At 39.6% G+C, this 26,312-nt stretch overlaps 1 protein-coding gene across 2 annotated transcripts in view; it reads right to left on the bottom strand.

Annotated features, from left to right (window-relative positions):
• The window catches only part of AIG1 (androgen induced 1), a 234,085-nt gene that overhangs the window by 159,495 nt on the left and 48,278 nt on the right, over positions 1–26,312 (bottom strand). For both annotated transcript variants that reach the window (XM_082669114.1, XM_082669113.1), the window contains exon 2: positions 10,172–10,327. In XM_082669114.1, coding sequence (XP_082525240.1) covers positions 10,172–10,327 — 156 coding nt within the window. The remainder of the gene's footprint in view (positions 1–10,171; positions 10,328–26,312) is intronic.

Below are 26,312 nucleotides of genomic sequence, written 5' to 3'. Positions count from 1 at the left end.
TTGTCAAAAAGTTTAGAGTACTTGCAAAGAGCAAGCACTCCATTATCAGAATGATTGGGTTCAAGCCCAGGTCGCACCACGTCCTAGCCATGGACCTCAGGCAAGGGACCTGTAAAATGGGAACCCTGTCCGCCTAGCAGTACGACAGAAGCATCTTCTGTGAAGAGGGAATGATGGACATTCCTACCTTTGGGGGCTCTGAGGATTAAAGAAACAGAGCACAGCACTTAGTGTGGTGTCTGACCCCCAGCAGCATGTAGTAGGAGCGAGCTCTCATTCATAGACTTTTCAGGCTCTTGGGGTGCTAGTGGGTTTCGCCACTATGGGAAGGGAGACGGCAAGAAGTTTCAGAAGGTGTAAATGGAACTGCTCGTCCCCAGGCTGGAAACAAAAAAGAAAGGTGACAGCAAATGCCTCTGCGTATGTAGTATCTTCTTTAGGACTCTAAGGTAATTTGGGAGGGAAGGGGGTACAGGTAGAATTTCTGAATAGTCAGACAATAATGTTACCATATTAGTGAATGTAGGGGCTGTTTTCCTTTGTTGACTCTGCTAATATTGACAGCAAATCCCTGGGCTCCTACGCATTATTTTCTAGGCATTGGGAGCGCTGAGGCTCTTTCTGTTTTGTTATTTGTGTTGGTATGAAGGCAGCCATTCTAATTTTGTAGTTGATTGTTAAGGCAAAGAAAGGGGAGGGGCCCTCCTTAGGATTAAGTGGGCTGAGGTGATAAAAATGGGCAGAGAAGACTCCTCTCCATTCATGCCTTCCAACCTTGGCACACCACTAATTTCTGCTTAGGATTCTTTCCTACTTCACATCCCTCCCCAGTTTCCCCTTGGTGAATAACGAACAAAGTGGTAGGGAACTCATTGAAGCATAAAAGCAGATCGGGACAGAAGGGCTCCTCTGGTTCCCTCTGAGACACAGCTCCCTTCATTTTCCTTATGTTGCACCAGACTTTGGCCACCACTGCCCAAACTGCTGGTATGTTTGTTCCCTTTAAATGAAGCACAGACCCAACCTACAGGATAAAGGGACATTCTGAAGAGGGAAACTTCTTGGAAAGGTTTCTTCACAAGCACTTAGGAACAGTGGGCAGGGCAACAGGGCCACCTGTGAACTGTGGCTACACACGTTCTCTCCCCTCACCATCTCTCATCTTCCCGTCTTCTCTCCTTCCCGCCTTCCTGCCTGTGTCTCTGGGAAAACGTCTCCCAAAGCCAGAATCATGCCTCAACTTCTGTTCCTAGGACAGTTACAAAAAGGCATGATGAATGAAAGTCCTATCCAGGACTGGCTCTTTGTAGTAAAATAGGCAAATCATTAGCATAGTAATTGCACAACAAAAAGTTAATACATTCTGTGTAGGTGGAAATTCCACTAGCTCCTTCCTTGAGGGAAAATATTCCTTTTGATATCGGCTGCTTTAACACAGCACATTTTGATCCAGATAAAACAGGTAAGAGTTACCTCAAAACGCCCACAGGGACTGTAGTAATTTCAGGAACACCCATACAGCAAATTGTTGTTTATTTTTCTATGAAGAAGGAGATGCTTGTGGTAGAAGGATGGGGTGGGGCAAAGGTAAGAGAGAAAGAGAGACAGAAACAGAAGTAGAGAGATAGGGAGGGAAGGAAACATGCAGAGAAGGAAGACAAAAAATGAAAGTGTTCCTTTTTTCTTTCCTTTTCTTTTTTTTTTTTTAAATCAACAACTAATACTGCATCTTGTTCTTGGTCCCCCAAACAAGGGCATACAAAAGATCCTGGTTTCGGGGGGGCGTGTCATTTTTTTTTTTAATAAATTTATTTATTTATTTATTGCTGTGTTGGGTCTTCCTTGCTGCAGGCGGGCTTTCTCTAGATGCGGTGAGCGGAGGCTACTCTTCATTGTGGTGCGCGAGCTTCTCATTTTGGTGGCTTCTCTTGCTGCGGAGCACGGGCTCTAGGCGCGCGGGCTGCAGTAGTTGTGGCTCACGGGCTTAGTTCTCTGTGGCATGTGGGATCTTCCCGGACCAGGGCTCGAACCCATGTTCCCTGTATTGGCAGGTGGATTCTTAACCACTGCGCCATCAGAGAAGTCTTGGAGGGGTCATATTTTTGAGAACAAGAATCATATACATTATTAATGTTATTGAATTAACATTATTTATGTTAATTGTTAATAGTAGAATTAATTAACAAGTCTACTTTTTTCTCCATTACATATTTCAAATACATATCTTACTTATGTATATAAATATGGGAAGAAGATATCTTCCTTTTCTGAGATATGTTTGTGGCCTTTTTGCCTAGAGAGAGTGGGAACTCTGTGAGATGGTATACAGAACACGACAATTCTCTACGATTTCTAGGGGACTATTATTAAAGGCAGATTTTTACTCACTGAACCCGGTTGCTGGACTAAAGCAGGGCTACCTCTGACAAATTTCACATGGAGTTTCAGAAAATGAACATAAGCCATCTAGTCAGTTGTGTAACGTATGTGATTTTCTTTGAGAAGAACTTCTTCAAATGTCAGATTTAGACAGTTGTTCATGAAAATACTGCTGAGAATGCACCAAAAAATGGTATTGGCAGAAAATGAATGGAAAAAATTTGCCTTTCTTGGCTAAGATAGAAAATGTCTATGATTAGTTTCGTCAGTTTTACAATATCTGTTTCTTATATCAACATAAACAATAAATAACCTAAAATTCTATTAGTTTTTATTTACTTTACATTTAATTATTATTCTCAAGATTTGTTACTTATAATATTTCTTGAAACTAGTGATTTTGTTTGGGCAGCAGTGTGCCTAACTCATGAGGATAATTAATTGAAGTCCTCATGGTGACCTCATTCCCTTCGTCTTCTACTTGCTTTCCCAGCATTCCATGCAGCCAGTTCTAGCCATGTGACAGTCAAATGAGATGCATGGGGAAATTGGCTGATGGAGCTCCTGGGAAAGGTTCATTGGTACGATGAAGAGACAAACCCTTAGGGAGAGCTCCCTTAAGAGTGTCTTCCTCTCCCTGCCTTGAACATGGGTGCAAAGCATATGAATGTTTGGTGGTTTATCAACCCTTTTGAGATTGTAGGTAGCATGTTCAAAGACAAAAAGCCAAGACTCTGGAGACAGAAAAGTGGAAAACAGAAAATGCATAAGCCTTAAATGACAATACTGAGCAATACAGCCCGGAAACTACCTGCTTATAGGCTTCTTGTTTATCTTTATTGCTTAAGCCACGGTTGGTTGGATATTCACTAAAAAAATACTGAATTATTTACACGTTGCTTCGGATGCTTGGGTTATAGCAGTAAATTAGACACACAATCTCCCTAACCTCATAGGGCAGGTGTCAAGTCAGAGAAGACATACAGTAGAAATAAAAGAATAAACATATAATGTGCCAGGTAGCAGTAACAATGAAGGAGAATATAAAGTAAGTTAAGGGCATACAGAATGACAGAGGGAGGCTGATTTATAAAGGTTATTCATGGAAGATTTTCTGAGGTGGAATAATCTGAGTAGAGACCTGAATGAAGTGAAAGAGTGAGCCAGGTGAATATCTGGGGGTGTTCTGTTACTTGCAGCTGAAGAGTATCACTAACTTACACATCCAATATGTTTTTTAGTTATTCTTCAAAACAGAGCTCCAATATCATCATTTCTGGGAAGTCTTCCAGGACCTCCCACTCAGTAAAGCCAATCCTTTCCTCTTATGGGCTACTTCTGTACCTGCACGTGTTGTTATACTCATCACGTTACCTTTTAATTTACTTGTTGATATGGCTTATAAAGTCACCTTCTCTAAACTGGGAGACCCTGAAAGGCAAGATCAGTTCTTAGTGACCACTATACGGCTCCTGGCACTCAGTACCCGCTACACCTAGCAAGCTCCAGGTACCTGCAAATAACTACTGACTTGACTAGAACTTCTGTCCTTTGATGTTCTGGATATAAATGTGTGGTTTTCATTGTAGAGTGATTAAAAGTAGGCACCTACAGTAAAATTTCTGTCAAAGTGTGGTTATTTTTTGTGTTGAAGATATTTGTCTTGCAAGCTGACAACTCTGAGTTGGCGTGAATGTGTACGAATTAAATAGTTCACCAAGGCAGAAAATCTTTGGTTTTCATTTAGGAGAGAAGAATATGTAAGATGGTCAAGAAGCAACCTGGTTCTCTACCGGGAACATCTGTCTAGTCATATTATGCCCTTGGTCTTTGGAAAAGGCATTCAAAAAGGTGAGTTTAAGACAACTCACCTAGGTTAGGTTATGACAGTCTTCGGAACATTTTTCAGAAGACTGAAGAATGGGATGGGAGGTAAAGGCTCCTTTTGCTAAGGAATGAATGAATCCTCATCTCCGAACCTCCCCTTAGGCAACTCAGCTCACACTCATTTCAGCACAGGGCAAAAGCCTATGACTGACTCAACCCCAAATGAACTGGGTTTAACCATAAAATATGACCTTGCTGATATTTATATTTTTAACTTCAAAGGTGAAGAGAAAGAAAAAGGGCATTTGAAGAAACTTATAACCTCAGCGAAGGCTTAAAGAAAATAGAAAAGAGTTTGATTTTAGGTACCTGTGTGAAAATTTAATAAAGAGAGGATCAGGAGATATTAAGTGTATTAAATCCCAAGTTTCCCCTTAATATCAAAACAGAAAGAAAAGCTTTTGTTTACAATCTCAAATAGAATCAAATTCCCTTCCTTTGTGTGTTACATTAACAGACATTAATATTAGTAACTAATATTCATTACTAAGTTTGCTTTCCATTTAAGCCAATCTCTTACCCTTAAAAATCGGAAATGAAAATAACGTTTTCTTAAATCGTAGAGGTATGACAATCTAAATTTATATGCATCACAAAAGTTTTCTGAAGGATGGCTTAGAGTTAGCTAGTATATCAACAAATGAAGACTTTGAGGAATCTCCTTCTGAAAATAATTGCTAGATACGTTTGCTTTGAGTGTGCATTTGAAATTTCAAACTCCATTTTCCACGTTTCCTAACGTGATTATAACACCAGAAAGAGTTAACAAAGAGCTCTGAGACTCAACTCAGATGAAAAGCTCAAATTCCAGAAAAGTTCATCGCGGCACATGCTCGTTTGCTCAGGACACCCTGGATCCCATCCTAGGTTAGAACAGATCCAAATTTCCAGGACCTTCTCAGACCCACTGCTTCTTTACTGAGACAGGTACATCCTCATCTTCACCCACCCATCAAGGTTAGCGAAGCAACAACCCAGCATCTGCTCTAGAGTAACCCAAGTGAGCCCAGGCACAGAGGTATACTGGAGAGGTGGTGAGATCTGATTATGTGCATCACGCAGCTGAGCAGCTGTGGAGGAACGGGATGCACAGACTCGAATTCACGGAAAATATCTAATTGTTCTTCGTCGTTCAATGGGCTGCTTGGGATAGCAGTTGGAGACACAGTTGGGAGTTTTGAAAGAGGCAATTTCATACTCATCATACTCATTGTGTGCTACTCTTTCTCTTTTTCTCTTTTTGGTTGAAAGCCTCAGCGTTAGTCTCCTAACTAGAAGAGTATCTGCCAGCACAAAAGTCAACGAACTCACAGGAGACAAAAGACATTCTTGGTTTGATTGCTCCTAATAAACTTCAGTGCTTCCAGACCACATAATGTCATAGAATTATTTGTAATGCTTCTTTAAAGCGGGGGACAGCATTCAGAAATGAACTGCACATGGTAAGAAGAGCCTCCCAGGGGTTATCCCTGCAAAAATGAGCTGCAAGGCTTTGGGAGTGGTGGTGGTTTCCGGCCATTAGCGTTACTAATCAAGGCCAGCTTTGCATTTACGGGAAGCTACACAAATCAGGATGATACATGCTATGTTCACTCAAGCAGACCTGCCTGATTTCTTCAAGGTTACGCTGAAACAAAGCCTTAGCCCAATTATCTTGGATTGGAATGCTTCATTATTTTAATATATCCTTGAGAGAGAGAGAGAGAGGAGAGAGAGTACATGAAGTAGACACACATCAGGTCCATGGGTCACAAAATCATATTTAGTGCTTCATGCCCACATAAAGCAATTACTGTCGGCTCGTTACTGGAGGAAGCATTAGTGGAGAGAATACAAATCCTAGATAACCTACCAGGTCTTTCTTGCTGCCATAGTTACAGCTGAGGTGAGAGAGAGAGAGACAATGGGAGTGCCAGAAAAGCTCGGGCCTAAGAGGTCTCTTTGGGAAACTTTGAGCAGACGTGATACATTCAGCTGCCATTCCGCCCTCTTTTTATGCCCATTGCCTTTTTGCCCTGTACCAGGAAGCAAAAATAACATTGCTTTGCCCCCCGCAAACTTGTGGTTGACAAACAGAAGGCGTGGAGCTGAGGAAACCAGGAGAAGATGGCAGAGGAAGTCCTCTGTGAGGTTGGCAGTCACTAGGCAGTCAGAGCCTGGAGGTCTCTGGGGACCGACCGCAGGCTTCTAAGTGGAGCCTCTGTACCTTCCTCCTTAGGATGCTTGAGCCATGCCCCAGGCTCTCTGGGCATAGTTTGCCCTTTAGGATCTTGACTGTGTCAACCAACATGGTACAAGCTGTTGAATTACAAATGATATAACCAATCATTTGCACACATAGGCATTCTTACATTACAGATCCTACAGGTCCTGGGCATTACTGCTATTCCTGTCCTTCTGATATAATGAACTCTTTGGGCCAGGCACCTCCCTCCCAGGCCGGGAGCCACAGGAAGAGTAAAGACGACACCACTTCAGGTGATTCCTAATGGCATTGCTTCAGGAAGGATACATACGTTAACAAGGAAGAAAATCTTAAGTGGTAAAACTACCATGGAATTCCAGACCCTACTGAGCAGCTGGGGGAGATGGAGGAGTTACAGAAGTCATAGCAACGATTACGGCTCGGGCTTCCCTGGTGGCGCAGTGGTTGAGAGTCTGCCTGCTGATGCAGGGGACGCGGGTTCGTGCCCCGGTCCGGGAAGATCCCACGTGCCGCGGAGCCTGTGCTCTGCAACGGAAGAGGCCACAGCGGTGAGAGGCCCGCGTACTGCATTAGGGCTCCTTGGAAAGGAAAGCTGGGAAATAACCATGGGGAAAGATAGGCAAAAAATCATTAAATTGCATGTTTTAATGCAAAAAATATTTTGGATAAAAATGATTATAAAGAACCAAATTCATATCCTCTGTAAATATGACTTCACAATAAAATTAATGGGGTCTAGGAAGAAGGCATTAACAGCTTTTTGCCTCAGAATGAATTTCTGTGCATTAGAGTGAGAAATCAGGTAAACAGATACAAAACATCAAATGACAGAGTAAGGAACAATGGAAAATGTAAGGAAATTATGGGCCAGGATTCTTCTTAATATTAAAGAGAGAGACAGAAAGAGAAAAAGAGAGGAAGGAGTGGGGAGGAGGCTCCAAAAAGGTCAGGAAAAATAAAAGGCCAGTGACTGTAAAAGGGAAAATGACTCATAATAACAGGGAAAATTATGAAAAACATAAATATTGACTATAAAATACCAGTGGGCAAGAGAAAAATAAGAGTTAAAGAAATCATTGAAACCGCACATCTCTGATTCATTATTTGTTCTTTAAATTCTTCTGTGAAGCTCATCAGCTAGGAAAGGTACATTATGTGATGAAAATATAATATTATGATTTCTGACTTAAAAAGGGGGTGAAATTAAAGGCATTATTACTTCTCTTCCCTCTTCTAAAACACACAGAAAACAACAAAAATTGTGAGGCACAAAGGAAAATATTAGATGTAATCAAACAAACAAGCAAACAAAAAAGGCTCCCATTCTTTTACAAACCATGAAGCATACACACACGGGCTGAATTCAGGAAGGATGCTGAAAGCTGACAAGTATCTCAAGTCTCAAGCAGGAGCAAAAAGTTTTTGGCTAAAGTAATGTCATAAATGTCTAAAGGGCATATGCAATGAGCCTTTGGTGAGAGTGGCAAGACATACAACTGAAGCTCACAGAGACACAGTTTGACACCACATCACAGAAGGGGAGGCAGAGCTAAGAGAAATGGTTAATATTATATTCCTATTTACCTTTGTATTGTGTTATTATTATATTCCTTCTAGCCAAGGAAGACTTCCAGAGTCAGTGACATGCCTATGGAAATTCCAAGGGAGTAAGGGAACTTCCCTCGTGGTCCAGTGGCTATGACTCCACGCTCCCAATGCAGGGGGCCCAGGTTCAATCCCTGGTCAGGGAACTAGATCCCACAGGCTGCAACTAAGAGTTTGCATGCCACAACTAAAAGATCCTGCATGCTGCAACTAAAAAAAAAAAAAAAAAAAGAAGAAGAAGAAAAAAAATTCCAAGGGGGTAAGCCAGTAAAAAGTAACAAAATATACAGACTTGGATTTTCTAGATATTTCTTTCATGCAGAAAGTTTAGTCTTTACAGTTTATACCAATGGAAATTTTCTCTCAGATGAGTATTCTGATAGAAGGTGTTTGCATTTTATAAGGCAAATCCAGAGAAGGAAATATCAAATATATTATGTAAAGCATTTAACTCTGTTATGTTAAGCAACAGAGTTTGAGAGATTTGGTAGATGGCTTCAATCTGAGCAACTATCTAGGTTTTCAGAGGGTAAGGATGAGGAATGAACAGAGAAGTGTGACCAGATTACACTACTCTCCTTGTGTTGTTGTCAAGAGCTGAGGGTTACTTCATCCGAGAAAACACAACTCAGTACATAGAAAAAGCAATTCAGTGATAGTCTGGGTGTCCACTGACTGGTCTTAGAACAAGCACGTAGAGGTTTCTGCCAGGTATAAATAAGAGTCATTGCAAGGATTTATTTTTTAAAAGTTTTTTTTTTTTTTTGGCTGAGTTGGGTATTTGTTGTTGTGTGCGGGCTTTCTCTGGTTGCAGTGCACGGGCTTCTCATTTTGGTGGCTTCTCTTGTTGTAGAGCATGGGCTCTAGGCAGGCAGGCTTCAGTAGTTGCAGCATGTGGGCTCAGTAGTTACAGCACACGGGCCCTAGAGTGCATGGGCTTCAGTAGTTGCGGTACGTGGGCTCAGGAGTTGTGGCTCTCAGGATCCAGAGTGCAGGCTCAGGAGTTGTGGTGCACAGGCTTAGTTGCCCTGCGGTATGTGAGATCTTACCAGACCAGGGATTGAACCCGCGTCCCCTGCACTGGCAGGCAGATTCTTAATCACTGAGCTACCAGGGAAGTCCTGGAAGGATTTAAAAAACAACTTTCTGACTCTGCCTACAGAGGACCTTGGACTTGGTACATGGGTTTCTATTTTTCCCAGAAATCAGGTGGCCAATGAAAGTTCTGAATTTGAATTAGATAACACACTCTTAATTGTTCTCACAATTTACAAGCATTCTCTCATTCTTCTCCTGGCTATACACAGGTTAAAATCTATAGAATCTCATGGGGCCCCAGCCCTTTAAAGAAACATGGTTTATGTACAGACAATGGATGATTAACAGATCTGTAAAGGAAGTTAAGCTAAGGAGGGAATCTAACTGAAAACAATGAAAATCAACGAAGCCAGAAGAGACCCAAACATTAAGCAGCATTTACTTAAGTGATATTAGCTAATGGCACCGCTGGGTAAGTGAAGAAGCATAAGCTAGCTAATACTGACTTCCTCTCCCAAGTTCAAAACTACCAGAATGGTCACAGACCCACGGAACATACATTTCAAGTTTGGGCTGCTTAAGAAACGGCTATGGGTTGAACTGTGTCCCCCTAAAATTCACACGTCGAAGCCCTAACTCCTAGTGTCTCGGAATGTGACCGTATTTGGAGGCAGGGTCTTTAATGAGGCAATTGAGATTGAATGAGTTCATTGAGGGGCTCTGGTCAGTATGACTCGGGTCCTTTTAAGAAGGGGAGACTGGGAGACGGATACACACAGAGGGAAAAGCATGTGAAGACACAAGGAGAAGGAGGCCCTTTACAAGCCAAGGAGAGGCCTCGGAAGCAATCAAGCCTGCAGACACCTGGATCTCAGACTTCCAGCCTCCAGAACCGTGAGAGAATAAATTTCTGCTGCTTAAGCTACTCAGTCTGAGGTGCTTTGTTATGGCAGCCCCAATACGGAAGCCTAGAATGAGCCCTTTTCTCCCTCTTAGAAGTCTGATGTAAGACCCAAGTTTCTTTCGTGGTTAAATGCTTTTGTACGTCATACTCACAATCCCAACAGGAAAGGCCAATACAGCCAGCATCCAGTCCCGGAGAGAGATGAGCTTCTTGAGCTGCCTCTCTTGTTCTTGGCTCCCACTTCCTCTAGTCAGGAGACTGGAAAGATCGGTCAGCACACAGATGCCAAAAAAGACAGCTTGAATAACCTGGAGGGAGACAATGATTGGTATTAGTCAATAAGATCGAAAGAAACCCAAGCTGTAGGACAGCAAACAAGCTACACCTCTGCAACATGACACAGGGTAAAAGAGGATCAGATGCACACTTCAAGAGCTATTAGCCCTGCAAACCGAAAAAGAGTCAGACATTTACAACTTGCTACCATAGGTGAGAAAATTCATCTTAAAAACACTGCTTCCATTTTTGCACACCTAAGGACAAATGCAAAACATGCATGGACAGAAAGGGGTATCAGTTCTCAAATGACATGTCCCTTATTTTAAAACATCACATCTGTGGTTTAGTAATATTGACTAGTGTGATTTAACAAACATCTAAAAAGTGCAAAGAAAAAGACTTAAAAAAGATCAGTAGGGCTTCCCTGGTGGTGCAGTGGTTAAGACTCCGCCTGCCAATGCAGGGGACACAGGTTCGAGCCCTGGTCCGGGAAGATCTCACATGCCGCGGAGCAACTAAGCCCGTGCGCCACAACTACTGAGCCTGTGCTCTAGAGCCCGTGAGCCACAACTACTGAGCTCACGTGCTGCAACTACTGAAGCCCATGCACCTAGAGCCCGTGCTCCACACAAGAGAAGCCACCGCAATGAGAAGCCCGTGCACCGCAACGAACAGTAGCCCCGGCTCACTGCAACTAGAGAAAGCCTGCATGCAGCAATGAAGACCCAACACAGCCAAAAATAAATAAATAAAATAAATAAATTTTAAAAAGATCAATAATAAACAAGACAATTTAGTCTGAATGTGAAGAAACCTTCCTATGATTTAATCTCTTAGAGTCAAAATTTTTTCTACCAAAGGAAGTGGTAGAAAGCTTCTAGTCCTTGAGTCATAGAGAAATCAACTGAATACAATAATCAGGACTGAAATGGAGCAATTTTCTGTTGTCAGACTTGAACTAAATGACCTCCTTCTCAGGTTTTCAATCTTTATGAAATAAAATCTGTCCAAAGTAATGTAAACTTAGATACCCACACCATTTTCCCAAATAATGTACAACAACCACTTGTACATTCCCCAATCAATTACAAATTGAATTACTGACATCAGCTATGTTTACTTGGACTATCACAGAGAGAGAACATTGAAACGCTAGAGCCCAGTTATTTGTGAAATTCCTAAAGTGGGGGTAAAAGTATTGATGATCCCTTGCCTCGAGTGAAGGCAGGCAGCATACTGTAATACAGCTTGGCAGATGATAATTCAAATTACGGAAAGGGCAGAAAATATATTCCCTAGGCTCAAAGTCATACCCATTTAGCACCAAGAATAGATTCAGGGGAATTTTTCTGATTTCGTTTACAAGAAATAATTTACTGATGATTTATTTGTAAAAGATACAACTTTACTCATTATGTTTAGCAAACGTAACAAAATAATTTTTTTAGTGAATTATGATCTTGGCAGTGGAACAAGTCTGTGAAAGCTCTGTTCCTTCCTGAGGCACAGAACAAAGGGAAGAAGGATCCTCAAAGTTACCCTCAGCAAAGCACTGACATACTCAGATGGTTAAACTCTTATCTTAGCCACTTTGAAAGTTCCCAGTAATGGAGATTCCACCACCAGTTTTAGTCAAATAAACAAAAATCCTGCAGTATTTTTTACGTCTAATACACCAGGCTCTTCTGAACTCAACAGATCCTGCTATTATCAGTCATTCTTAGTCAGAATAATGTTCTATTCTTCTTCATAATTTAGGCTATCTTTTGCCTTCAATGATGTAAGGGTTCTTGCTTTTCTACAACCAGAAAAAACAGAGGAGAAGTTAAGACTGCCACCTTGAGCATGGCACAATTAAAGTGTTGTCAAGAATCATGCTGTGATGACCAGAAATGATTTAAATGACTCAGAGAATAATTTCCTACTTGGGAAAATTTTCCATAGCACATCTTAGGACTTTAGATGTTAGATCTTTATGTCAACCCTAATGGGGGTTGAGAAACTGGAGTGGCCATACTGGGGAATAATAATCTCTATGACAATCTGGCAGTGAACATATTAAAAGGTGTCCTACCTGATCGATAACCAGGGAAATGCAAATTTAGATAGCATTTCTCATCCATGTAACTACTCACAATTTAATTCTGAGAGTACCAAGTATTATAAGGATGGAGAATAACCAGAATCCTTATGGTGGGAGTGCAAATTGGGAAAACCATTTTGAAGAACAATTGGCAATATCTAGTAATTTAAAGATGCATATACTCTTTTATCTAGTGACTTCACTATGAAGTCACATTTACATGAAAGTTAAATTTAACATTCATTGCTTCAGAAAAATGGCACAATCTAAATATCTCTTAATAGTTGACTAGATAAATAAATCATGCTATAGTCACACAATGGAATTCTAAGCACACATCAATTTTTCATTCTCACAACAAAACACTAAACAAACAAAAACGGAAACAAAAAATGCTGCGTATTGACACCATTAAAATAAATTTCAAAAAAATGCAAAGATAAATTTAAAGATGCATGTATATGAAGTAAAATATAAAGAAACACATGGAATTAATAACAGTAAATTTAGGTACCTCTACAAGGAGGATAAGATTGAGGAAAGCACACAAGGGCCTCAACTATATCAGTATTTTATTTCTTAAGTTGATTATTGGGTATACAGAAGTGTAATCAAATGCTGAAAATCTGTGAAAAAGAGGAAATCTTGAAAGTCACTACAGAAAAAAGACATCATGTACAGAAAAGTAAAGATAAAAATTATCTCAGACTTCTTGTATAAAACAACACAAGCCAGAAAACAGTAAAATGATATCTTTAAAGTGCTTAAGGGGGAAAAACTGTCAAAGGTGAAAGACATTTTCAGACAAATAGAAGCTGAGAGAATTCATTGCCAATAGCCTTTCACTATAAGAATGTAAAAGGAATTGAGAATATGATACCAAATATAACTTCAAATCTACACTAAGCAGCGACAGTTGCTAAAATAGTAAATATGTGGATAACTATAAAAGATTTATCTTCTAATTTGTTTTAATTTTTAAAAGATATTGACTATTTAAAGCAAAAATATAACAATATACTGTGAGGTCTTAAACATAGTTAGAAATAAAATTATGACTATAATAGTACAAAAGACAAAAAGGAATGGAAGGCATACTGCTGTTGAATTCTTAGTTACATATAAGGTGGTATAATATTATTTGGTAGAAGACAGTGATAAGTTAAAGATGCATATAGTAAACCCTAGAGTGACCACTGAAACAACAAATTTGGCCAACAACATTTGCCAAATTTAGAAGATTAATGGTACTATGAAATCTTATACTTCTCTACAGCTGATTCCTTTTCTTACTCTTTTTATCCACTGGTGTCATCTAACACAGCAGTCCCCTCACTATTACCTGTTGGCTACCCTGTCACTGTCTGTAGGTCTCTCCACTGGCTCTCCCCTGCTTATGACCACAGTATGGCCGCCATGCCTGAACTGCTGTGGAAGACTTCCCCAAAGTGAGTATGTGGAAATCAAAGAAAGGAGGTACCAAAAACAATTTTCACCTGATTTCCAAACATCAGGAGACAGAGAGAGAATTGTTGGGTTTTGTTAGGGTTGGTTTTTGTTTGTTTGTTTTTGTTTTGTTTTGTTTTTTTTGTTTTTTTTTTTTTTGCGGTACGTGGGCCTCTCACTGTTGTGGCCTCTCCCGTTGCGGAGCACAGGCTCCGGACGCACAGGCTCAGCGGCCATGGCTCACGGGCCCAGCCACTCCGCGGCATGTGGGATCCTCCCGGACCGGGGCACGAACCGGTGTCCCCTGCATCGGCAGGCAGACTCTCAACCACTGCGCCACCAGGGAAGCCCTGTTTTGTTTTTTTAACACACACTGGCTAATCCTCAAAATGTAATACCTAAAAATTATGGAACAGGCCATCATTCCCTGCAGAGAAGCAAGGATTGACTTTTGGTTATTTGCTAGTTTAAGAAGCAGTTAGCCAGAACTGTTAAACCATTTTAGATTTCTGCTACTTTGTTAAAACTTGATTTGAGCTGACAGCTAACAAATCACATTAGAGACATTTTACTCTTTTGCCTATATATATCATGTTGTCCATTGTAACTTAAAATTCATTAAGTTAAGAATGTGAAAGTCACATGGAGATGCACAAGTGAATCTTACGTAGGATTACCTTGAAGCATTATTCAGCCCCAGCCATTCTGCAGAGCTGGCATTTCCAAACCATCAACCCAGCATGACACATATACACCATCTGGCTTTGAGTTCTTAGCAGGCTGGTTGCTCTTATTATTTTGTATCATCATGTGTAGAAATGAAGTGGTCAAATGTACCATATCTCTCCAAGAAATATAAATAGAAATCTATCAGAATGAAAAAAAAAAAATCCCAGGATATTTTTGAGTCATTCTAGCATTTGCTCCTCTAGAATGTTCTCTACTGTTTAATTCGCTCTGCATCTTCTCTCCGCCCCCTCAATTCTCCCTGTCAGAAATCACAACTTGTTTACTGAGTCATTTGAGGTTTAGGTTCATTTCCACAAATGTGGAAATGTACCAAAGTTCCATTCATAGCTTTATCTTTTTTACACGAGTTGTTTTTATTAAATTAATTTAACATTATTTTCCTTTTTTCTCTGGAATGCACTAAACTGTTACAATTCTGTTTGTACTAGAGGGCAAATTCATTAAATTTCTAACATTTACTCCCAAACATACATGATATAGTTTATCCAGAATGGGTTTTATTTCACTTCACTAGGTCATCTTCGATATCCTCATTTATATGTAATTGTACCAAAGCTACAGTCTATATATCAAGTTATATCATTACTTCAGTTGTTAATTTTTACATTTCAGCCTAATTGGCCAAACTCAGGCAAGAACCAAGGATGCACCAAAATAAGAAAAGCAGCACCTTAAGTAAGAAATGGAATCACTATTTGTATGAATTTTTAAAGACAGTACAGCTGTCTTGACCTTTGGGAGTAAGATTTCCAGTAACTTGTATCTATCACAAACTGCGTTTTGATTATATTGTACTTTCATAAGATTAATGCAAAGAGTACCACAGTGTTTGTTTTGAAGACTTTGCTTAATTTAAAGTTAATTTTAGACACGGCAGACAGAGGAAATAAGAAGGCAGAACTCTGAGGGGTGGCAATGAAATTGGAGTGACGTGGATCATGGAATGAAGGAAAACTGTGGAGAGAACAGATGGGAAAAAGGCAGTGAGATTTATAGGTGTCATAAGGGAAGGCCTAAAGGAGTCTTCTGTATGAGGACAGAGCAAGGGGAGATGATACAGAAGAAATGAAAAATCTATCTAAACTCTTTTGTAATTAGTGTACAATATTATGTATAGTAAATGTACATGTAATCTAGAAAAGAATAGTAGAATAGAAAGAAAGGAAAGAGAGAGAGAGAGAGGGAGGGAGGGAGGGAGGAAGAAAAGAAAAGATAAGAAAAGAAACGTGACGCATGCCCATGTAACATACATGGATGTCTTGTATCTGTGTAATTTCTCCTATGCAGAAGGGTGAATAACACATTTGGAAAAATGGTGTGAGTTGGAGGTCTTCCTGTATCTCACACAATCATATATCATGTGGTACTGTATAGCATAAACAGTTATTTTATTGTCAGTTCATAAAAATTTCAATGCAGTTCTTGCCTAAAAGCAATCCATGGCAATTTGTGTGTTCAGTGAAGAGTGAATTTGACTGAAAGGAGTTAAACACCATGTTGAAAGAATACAAGAGCTACAAAATAGCAATACCATAACACACAATCTTCTAAGGGACTCCCCCTCCATTCCACAAATGCCTTACTTTTTAATACTGCGCAACTCCTTCTTATTATCAAGATCAAGAGTGAATCCCAAACGTATTTCGACACCAAGGGGCAGTGACTCAGCATGAAATCAGATGACTGAATTCTGCAAGGATTCTTTTGCATTTGCTTCCAGTGCCTTCCTTGACTGAGACATCTGAACATCTGTGGCAATACTACAGTATACAGTCCATCAGTTACATGGAAGCCATGATCAGTTACACGTTTGAATGTTACTCTGTAGAGAAATAAATGCATTTAAAAGCACCACAAGTTCTCTCTGCCTCCTTCATCCACTTAGACTATACCCATCAGATGTACTGCCTGGTGAATTTTCCGTTACTACCCTTGGAGAGAGTTAGCCTGAACAAGACAATACGGTTCTCTCACTCTAATGACTGTAACTTTATTTTTCTAAATCCGCCATTTAAGTGATGTGCTTTAAGCCCAAGCATTTTCAAGGAATCTTCACCACAAACATTTCTGAGGAGATGGACTCATTGCATCATCAAGCCCGTGGTTTTCAGAATGTGATTTAGAGTCCTTGCCCATGTACACAGACATTTACCTCATACTGCTCTATCTCATTACTGAAAATCGATGAGGTCAGCCATAAGTCACCACTGGCTAGCAATCCATTCAGACAGACAGAAAGAAAAATAAGCTTTTCAGTCAGAAATAATGCACTTAGATAAGCAGCTTCGGAAAGGAAAGCTTTTCCACAAAATTCGTTACAATATCACAGAATCATTTTCAATATCTAAGCAAGGAGAACAGTCATCTAAAGAAAACATTTGGATGTGCTTCACAAAGTGATGGGTGCAATCATGCCATGTTCCAGCACCATCCTGATAACAGCACTGCAGGGATCTTCCCAGAGATTCCATTCTAATCTGCAAATACGACAGAAAATTTCCCTCGGGTGTTTTCACGGTGCTACACTGACATTAGAAGTTACTCAAAACTTTTATAGGTTTAAAGATTTTTTTCAACTATTAGTATTAATCCTTTCAAATACTGAATTAAACACACCATTGATTTATTTAACAAATATTTATTGATTACTACATACAAAACACTTAGTAAACTACTAACACAGACTATTAAATGATTGTACGTTGTGCGGCAAACGTGAATGTACTTAGAAGTGTCTAACCTCTAACTTAGTGGCACCTGCATTTGCTAAATGCACAATAACAGTGGTGAACAGTTATTTAAAGAAAAAAATGTTGTAACTTTAATAACACAAATCTGTTCTGAAGTGCATTAAATTTTCTAACACTGTAAAATCGATTTTATCTGACTAAATTTTTACTTGTGGTAACAATTTACTGCAGCAGAAGATGATTTAAGTGCCAAACATAATCATTAGTTAAAGAGTTAGATAAATCTGAAACCTAAATAAAAAAGGACCTGAATTAAGACCAAATCAGATCTTAAGTAGTAAGTTGACATAGAATCATAACCCATGCACAATCTGTATATAACAAACTAAACTACATGTATTAAGAGCATATACATCTGCAGGTAAAGTTGTATTAATAAAGTCGATTAGGAAAACATGGCCCCTGTCCACAGACGTTTCTATTTTAATATTTATGAATCTATTGATTTTGATATAACGTTGAGTCTACATAAAGACTATGTCTGCCTAATTGTACACAAATACTTGGCAGGGAACTGAATGGTTAAAATACTCACAAAAGCAGCTCCCTGTTTCTAGAGGCTGCCTTCTGCCTTCAGAAACAGGGTCTTCCACACAAAGCTTCTGGATGGGCTCTGAAAGGTCTCACTCCCTAACAGATAATATTTTCTGTTTTTAACTCAAACTGGCCATTGTTGTACCACATTAATTTGTTTAATATATCATTTTGAAGTTTACTGGTGCAGAGACTGAAAGGTATAAGATGAACCATTCTTTTCATTTCTATTCTCCACTAGTTCCTCTATGACTCCATAATATTTTGCCTCTAGATTAAGAGTATTTAGAAAATCCCAGGGTTCTTATAGTTTGAGAAAGTATGAAGCTAGTGCTGGAAGGGTCCTACCGCCAATCAACTCAAGTGCCAATGTAAAATCTAGAAAAAATGAAAGGTCTCTAAGACATTTTATAATTACATTAATGATACAGAAAAGTCTGATAATATCAATTGTGGAAGATGATGTGGAACAATGCTAGAGGGAGTATATTTTGGTTCAATCACTTTGGAAAATAATGGCATTATCTAGTAAAGTTGAGGATGCATATACCTATGAATGGTCTTATGTATGTCTCCTGGTACCTAGAGTATACAACATGGAATGAGAATGGAGTTTTAGGTATGTGCTTCTGTCCTTCAGATGGGTATGAAATTTTTAAAAGTTAGAAGTGGTACTGTTATTAGGAAACTAAGAAATACATTACAGTTCTCAATTACTTAGGTAACAAAGTAAATACGACCATTACTTTCTTCACAAAGTTATCACCTTATGTTTCTATTGAGAAACAACCTATTCTTATAGCTTTAAAATAGTTGACCCTTGAACAACATGGGTTTGAACTGCCCGAGTCCATTTATACACGGATTTTTTTCAGTAGTGAATACTACATACTACATGATCCGCAGTTGGGTGAATCCACAGATGAGGAACCTTGGATACAAAGGGCTGACTATAAAGTTATACATGGGTGTTTCTATTGCATGGGGTTCGGCGCCCCTAACTCCTACCTTATTCAAGGGTCAACTGTAACTTAATGGACATAATTTTGAGTCATAACTAAATTGTAACACGATTTTCTTGTACTTTACAAACTGGTGACATTTAGAACACTGGATGTGTAAGTTTATGCTAGGTTTTATATTTTTTGTTGACTTTTTTTAAGTAGGGTAAGTTTAATATAAAGAATGATTAGGCTATCATAGGAGAGTATTAGATGTAAACAGAATGCTAGAGGGTGCCCCAGGGCTCAGGGAGAGTACCCAAGGAAAGAAGAACTTGGAAGAAGCCCCCTCCCCAAGGATGGGCTTCAGACCTCACTAGAGAAGGTGTGTTTGCAGCCAGTTGGATGGTGGAGAAATTCTCCACCAAGAAGCAGCCTTCCCAGGTAAAGGGGGCCTCTGCTGATGGGCAGGTGCACAAGAGTTGAGTGACCACTGTGGGCAGGAGACCTGGTGCAGGTGGTGCTCTTGTTGGAAGAGCTGCAGGGACTCCACGTTCCCTGCCTGTGGCTGGGCCAGAACGATACTAAATGTCCTTCTACCCACACAGCTGACCACTGGGGCAGCAGCTGGAATCAGTAAGTGAAGCTCCATCCTCCTGCAATGTTCCTTCAGTGCCCTTTACTGAGAAAGCTCAACATTATGCTCAATGTGAAGGAGAAATGCTTAAAAAGTTATGGAAGAGCAGGTATTATAGGGTGAATTTGGAGCCGAGAGACAATAGATATCTCATTTAATTCACCATGACTTCCCTGATATTTAATAGCGTTGCTGACAATATTTTAGTTATTCTAATGAAATGCTAAGAATGAGGGAAGGACATTTGCTTTTAATTACTCAGATAGATGGTCTGACCTATCTCTTGACTTTGGATCATTTAATTATTTTATGCCACCTTCTATAGATAGTACACCAGGAAAACTGATGGAGATATTATTGTAACACTTTAAATATGATGCAACATTCAAAGCGGTCAAATTTGCTACTAATTTGTGGTACTTGTGTTCAATAGAGAAGGCTGAAGTGAAAGACCAGAGCTAAAATTTGCATGCATATTGAAAATTAACCAATCTCTACCATACCTTTCCTATTCATATCTGAATTGTTTATAATGACAAAAAAAATCAAACAACCCAAATGTGCACAGACTCAACCATGGATAAACAGAGGTATTAAAAAAAAAAATACAGCAGTGAAAATAAATTACCTAGAGTTACATATATCAACACAGATGACTGCACAAGCATAACACTGAACAATAAAAGCAAATCTTAAAAGACCGAAAAAGTATCACACTATTTAGATAAAGTTTTAAAAGAAATGAAAAAAAAACAACCCCACAATATTAGACCAGGGACACACATGTGGTAAAACTATAAGGAAAAGCAAGACAAGAATAACAATAAAATGCTACCTAGAGCAAGTTAGAGTCCCCCTCTCCCTGCCCCAATATGCATTTCAGGTCACCTTTTATTTTTTTTGCCACTTGATTCAAGTGTAATGAAATCATCATTAGTGTTGCTGTTTTATAAATGCCTGACTTTCTTGTAGACACATGGCGGCAGGGTTAGGTTTTAGTTCAATGTTGTATCCCTAGAGACTGGCACAACATCTGGGGTGTAGTATTAACACACATTTACTAATTACAGAATTAACGACAGTGGCAAAGACAGCTGAGTGGAGAAGAGAGGGGACCTGACTTGGGGCCAGTAGAAGGATGGCCGGGAAATGCTGGGGGCCCTATAAAGAAGGAGATCACACAGCTATATTTCAACTGAGCTGCACTGTTTTATTACAGGTGTCCCCCGCTCTCCGAAAGTAGAGTGTTCGTATGAACCTCTCAAAAGCTGAAAAAGTAAAGCAGAGAAGCAATTACCTTAGGACACATCTTGCTAACAGATGCACAAAATAAACTGACATAAAGCACAGATGCTCACAGACACAGTTCAAAGCTATGGTGGCTTGATGCTGTGATACTGAATGTACTTCCAGGGGAAGAAGCTTGGCAATGCCATTCTCACTGCTCAGGAGCATCTATAATAACTCACTGTAAAACAAATGCTAAACGTTCTTTCCACTTTTCTTTTTTTTTTTCCATAAAAGTGAAAGTCCTCTATGGATTTCTTTCAGTTAGGGAAAACAGGTACTTTCATAAAAGCCAAGTGGTGTACAGTGAGCTCTGGAAAATCGGGGGGTACCTGCAATTTTTTCCAGTCGTGCTCAGTGCCCCAGTCACAAGGCACGTAAACGGACCTAATGGGTATGAGCGTCGGCCAGGCAAACCCACAAGGTGCTAGGGCAGTGAGGGTGCCCGGAGCTGAATAACTAAAGCGCTAGATCACAGGGTTTAGAGTGGTTAGAGAAAAACAGGGGAGGGATACAGCATGAGCTATTTTTTGGCGGCGGGGATGAGTCACAGGTCCGGTAGGAGTGAACACGTTGAATGATGGGAGACTGTGATCCAAGAATGAGCTAGAGGTCAAGCTGTTCTCAATGACCAGCAGACCCAGGGATGGCTGTGGCAAGAGGATCCTGGGCGGTTATGATAAGAGTCAGGGGAGTTGAGGAGAAAAAAAGTACCGTGAGGAGGGAACTTCATGCACTGATGTGATTGTAAATGTCTGGGACAAAGAAAAATTAAAAAAGAATTTGGAACCAAAATGCGCAGAAGCATAGGTTCTAAAAAAAATCAGAGATAATTTAGAAACCTATCAATTAAGTGTATCAATATAAAATATATGTTTATAAAACAGTGAACAGCAACTGAGCGCCTTGCAGCAATAGAAATACAAGCCATGGCATTTTTCCTTTCAGTTACATTAAGGTAATACATCTTCTTTTGACTTTGTCACATTTCTGTTCTCATAAACATACAAAGTGTGTGTTTAAAAGCTAATAAATAGTAAAAACCCACCAGCAGCCAAGGCTGTACACGGACAGAACAAAAGAAAATAATGAATATACCCCATAAAGGGGTAAAGGCAGTCTCATCACTTTTATTGTGGATGGGATAATGAAGGAAAATCCAAAATCTTCTGGAGTTCCGACAGGTATTAATAAAAATACACAGTTCTTCTTCTAAAAACAGTATTCATCTGGAAACTTCTCCCGACAGATTCCGATTCAGTACCACCCATTAAGAAATCAAAATAAATTTAAAAGTATAAAATCAAGGAGAAACAGCCTAAGAGTTCCAAAAACTCAGAAAACACATATTTTATGTTGCTTCATAAGGTACATTAACTTTGAAAGCTAGCAATAATTTCCCCACCAGAATAACAAATAAATGAAAATAATCTGTTGCTGGTTAGAAATCAGAAAGTATACTAAATTTTATATCAGGAAGCACACTAAAATTTATAGATGGCTGTCTTTTTTTATTTTTCAGGATCATTTTCTTAAAAAATAATTAATTAATTATTTATTTTTTAAACATCTTTATTGGAGTATAATTGCTTTACAATGGTGTGTTAGTTTCTGCTTTATAACAAAGTGAATCAGCTATACATATATATATCCCCATATCTCCTCACTCTTGAGTCTCCCTCCCACCCTCCCTATCCCACCCCTCTAGGTGGTCACAAAGCACCGAGCTGATCTCCCTGTGCTATGTGGCTGCTTCCCAGTAGCTATCTATTTTACATTTGGTTTTGCTGCGTCCTTACATGGCAGAAGGGTCAAGAGACCTCTGTGGGGTCTCTTTTATAAGGGTACTAATCTCATTCACTAGGGCTCCATTATCATGACCTAATCACCCCAAAGATTCCACCTCTTAATACCATCACCTTGAGGGTTATGATTTCAACATATGAATTTCGGGGGAGGGAGACACAAAAATTTAGTCCATAGAAAACGTAAAGTTGTAGTATGCTCACTCATTCTGAAGGAAAAAATATATATACGTTTCATTCTTAACATTACATGGATGTTCAACTTACAGTCAATAAGTCTCTTGATCAGAATGCAGCAGCTGAAGGTTGATGTTTCAAACTGGTAAATGCTAGAAGAAATCACGTAGAAATATGGTGGGCAAATAACAGCTAATCTAGCCATCTTTTCTGTTGTGACTGACATCAGATGCTAGAACTGAATTGAAAATCGTATCTACAGGTGTTCATCAAATTATGTCAAATTTATAGATTGACCACGAGGAAGCTTATGTATAGTATATATAACATCTGCTTTGGCTATTTTAAAAAAATCCATTATTGATTTTGAGCCCAGGACAGAATATACTTTTGTGACAACAAAATATTATGAATGAAATCTCCCCAAATGAAGAATCAGAAAAATCTTTCTTTTTAGTGGCCTTCTTTTCCTTTGTTATGCTGTGATTGTGCTAATCACACCAAGCAGTGCTCTGAACAGGGTTTACAGGTAGGGACGAAGGCCTCTGCCCAAGACTCTATCTAGGTACAAGCCTCAAATCCCAAACACTGGAGGAAGAAGGGATAAGCCACTTAGATAACTAAGTCCAAAGTGTTCATGAGCTACTGCAAACACGTAACTGTTTTCCCCTTTATCTTAAGTGAAGGCTCCACAGTTTTGCAAAGCCTACCTTCCTCTGGGAGTATAGGAAGCGTAGTGCTTCAGTGCTGTTCTCTTCCATCCACAGTATATGCATCTATCATGATCAGGACCAGCTGCCTGTGCGCTTCTGGATTAGTGGTTGTTACCCATGCGCAGAAGTGGATTTTACTCCACTTAACTCATAACTCAGGTATCGCTCTAGAGATGGATACATCTTGAGAGGGCAGCATATTATGAAAATTATTCCATACTTTTGAATTGCTTTGTCTTCCAAAACCTTTGATTTAAAGATATATGTGGCAGAGTTTATGACATGTTTGATATTTAAATGGAGCACATATGGGCAAAAATCTAAGTTGCTCTGGTAGCCAGCATGCTCCCAGACATGAGCTTAGAAATGTGTTACTAAGTGATGAAGAGAAAGTACTATGAAAATTCTTTCTTTGGAACTCTCTCCCGAAGCTCCCTATAGGGGTGGCATTGGCAGTGTTTTTCTTTAGGTCTCTCATTCCCTCTTTGTTGTAAAACTCTTAATAGGATATTATGATTTCGTTACTTATTACCACTACCAAATCATAAGGCAATAAATGATAGGTCTTGGGGTTATGCTACTAAATTAATTCCTTTGTTTAATTCATTTTTATTTTTTATGTTATTGTAGTAAGAACACTTAACAGGAGATCTACCCTCTTACCAATTTTAAGTGTACCACACAGTATTATTAATTACCGGCACAATGTTGTAAAAAAGGTCTCTAGAATTCATTCACCTTCCGTAACTGAAACTTCATACCTGTTGATTAGCAACTCCTCATTTCCCCCTCTGCCCACCGCCTAGCAGCCACCATTCTACTCTCTTCTATGAATCTGATGATTTTAGATGCCTTGTGTACGTGGAATCATGCAGTATTTGTCCTTCTGTGACTGGCATATTTCACTTAGCATAATGTGTCAAGCTACTAAACTAAGGTCTTTAAATTGAATAAATATAGTCAACATGTGAAAAGGCTCTCTACAGATACATAATGACAAAAGCATGTTTACACAAACCATTTTCTGGAAGGTGTCTTTTATATAGAAAAATTGGCCCCTGTCTTAAGTCCAATCAACAGGTCTGTCTTACCTTAACGTTGAAAGCATATTGTAAATAATGTATACATCTATTTTAGTAATATTATAATCTCTGTGGACCCAAATTCCTTTGGTGTTTTTCCAAATCACATAGTAAATACAGAGATTGAGATGACTACTTCTACTTGAACACTATAATGAAACATTCTGCACAGGGCTGCAGGTAACCAGCTCCAGTGATGCCCAAATCATCTTTGTGCCTGAATCAATCTCTGATAGGAAAATACTTTAAATTTTTCATGTCATGAGGACAACATTTAGAAAAAATGTGTGTGTGTGTGTGTGTGTGTGTGTGTTTGGTAGTCACCACAATTGAACAGGTTGTAAAGGCTATACATGAAATATACCCCAATCAAATTTTGCACCCAAAATCACGATATACTGCATTTTTCCAAAAGCGTGTTACAGTAATATAATGATCATCTATATGGTAGTCTACAACATCTAATGTGCTTTTATATAGTTGTTATGCAAGTTGGCCTTTCCCCCTTTCCCACTGGATATCCCTTCTCAGTCTCTTTGCTAGTTCCTCCCAAACTTCTCAACCTCTAAACTCTGCGTACCCCAGGGCTCAGATACTGCACTGCTTCTCTTTTCCAGCCACATTCACTACACTGGAGATCTGATCCAGTCTCCTGACTTTGAATACCATCTCTGCGATAAGGACTCCTATCCACAGTTACATCTCTAGCCCAGACCTCCCCCTTGAAGTCCAACTATCTATTCTACATCCTCACTCGAATGTTTCAAATAGGCATCTCAAAGTTCACAGGTCCAACATCAAACTCCTTGTGTTCCCCCATAAAGATGCTCCTCCCACAGTCATCCTCATCTCCATGGATGGCAACTTTGACTTCATAGTAACGCAGCCCCCAAGCTCTGCTCATGCAATTCATTAGCAAATCCTGATGGCCCTAGTTTAAAAAATCATCTCCGGAGTCTGACACTTTGTACCACGTCTAGTGCTACCTCCACGGTCCGTGTCACCACCAACTCTCCCCTAGATTGCTGGAAAAGCTCCCATCTGACCACCTTGCTTTTCTGCCTTTCTCCACTCTATCCTCCACAGCAGCCAGAACGAGGTTGTGAAAAGTCAGATCATGTCACTCTGCTCAAAGTCCTTCAAAAGCTTCCTATCTCATGTGCAGTAAAAGCCAAAGTCCTCAATAGCATGTTCCACAAGGCCCTTCCCTGTCTCCTGCCACTGGCCCCCTCCCTCACCCTGCTCCAGCCCCAGTGCTCTCCTCTTTGGAGCCTCTAAACTTGCTGTTTCCTTGAACTACTTACTCATTGTCTTCATTCAAACATTAGCTTGCAGTGAGGCCTTCCCTGTAACTCTCTGTAAAATGTCCACCCCTCCTCCCCAGTGACACTGCCTAGCTCTCTTCTCTGCCTTTTCTTTTTCTTTACAAGAAACATTTTTTATATCCTCCCCTTTCTCTCCCTAGAATCTGATATCCTCGAAGGTTGGGATTTGTTGTATATGTTATCCCCTGGAGCTCAATAAATACTTGCCAAATGAATGAATGAATAATCAAATTTTAACTCTTTTTGTCTTCTTGCTTAGAATACGGTGGCCTGGCCTGCTCAAAATCATTCAACCAGTATGTTTTGCAGGCTGACTGTGAACCCAGGTCTTTTGATAGAAAGCTCATCCTCTTTCTACCAATGCTTGCTAATTAACTTGTAATACCACATTCTTACCATCTCAGGGGGTGGGCCTGGTTTTCTGATTACTCACTTTTAACCCCAAATATCTACCAGTGCATGTCTCAACAGAAGAACATAAAAA

Source organism: Grampus griseus (genome assembly GCF_964374135.1).
Source record: "Grampus griseus genome assembly, chromosome: 13".
NCBI classification, from domain to species: Eukaryota; Metazoa; Chordata; class Mammalia; order Artiodactyla; family Delphinidae; genus Grampus; species Grampus griseus.
The sequence above is the reverse complement of the archived record's forward strand: the minus strand, read 5'-3'. Positions and strand labels throughout refer to the sequence as shown.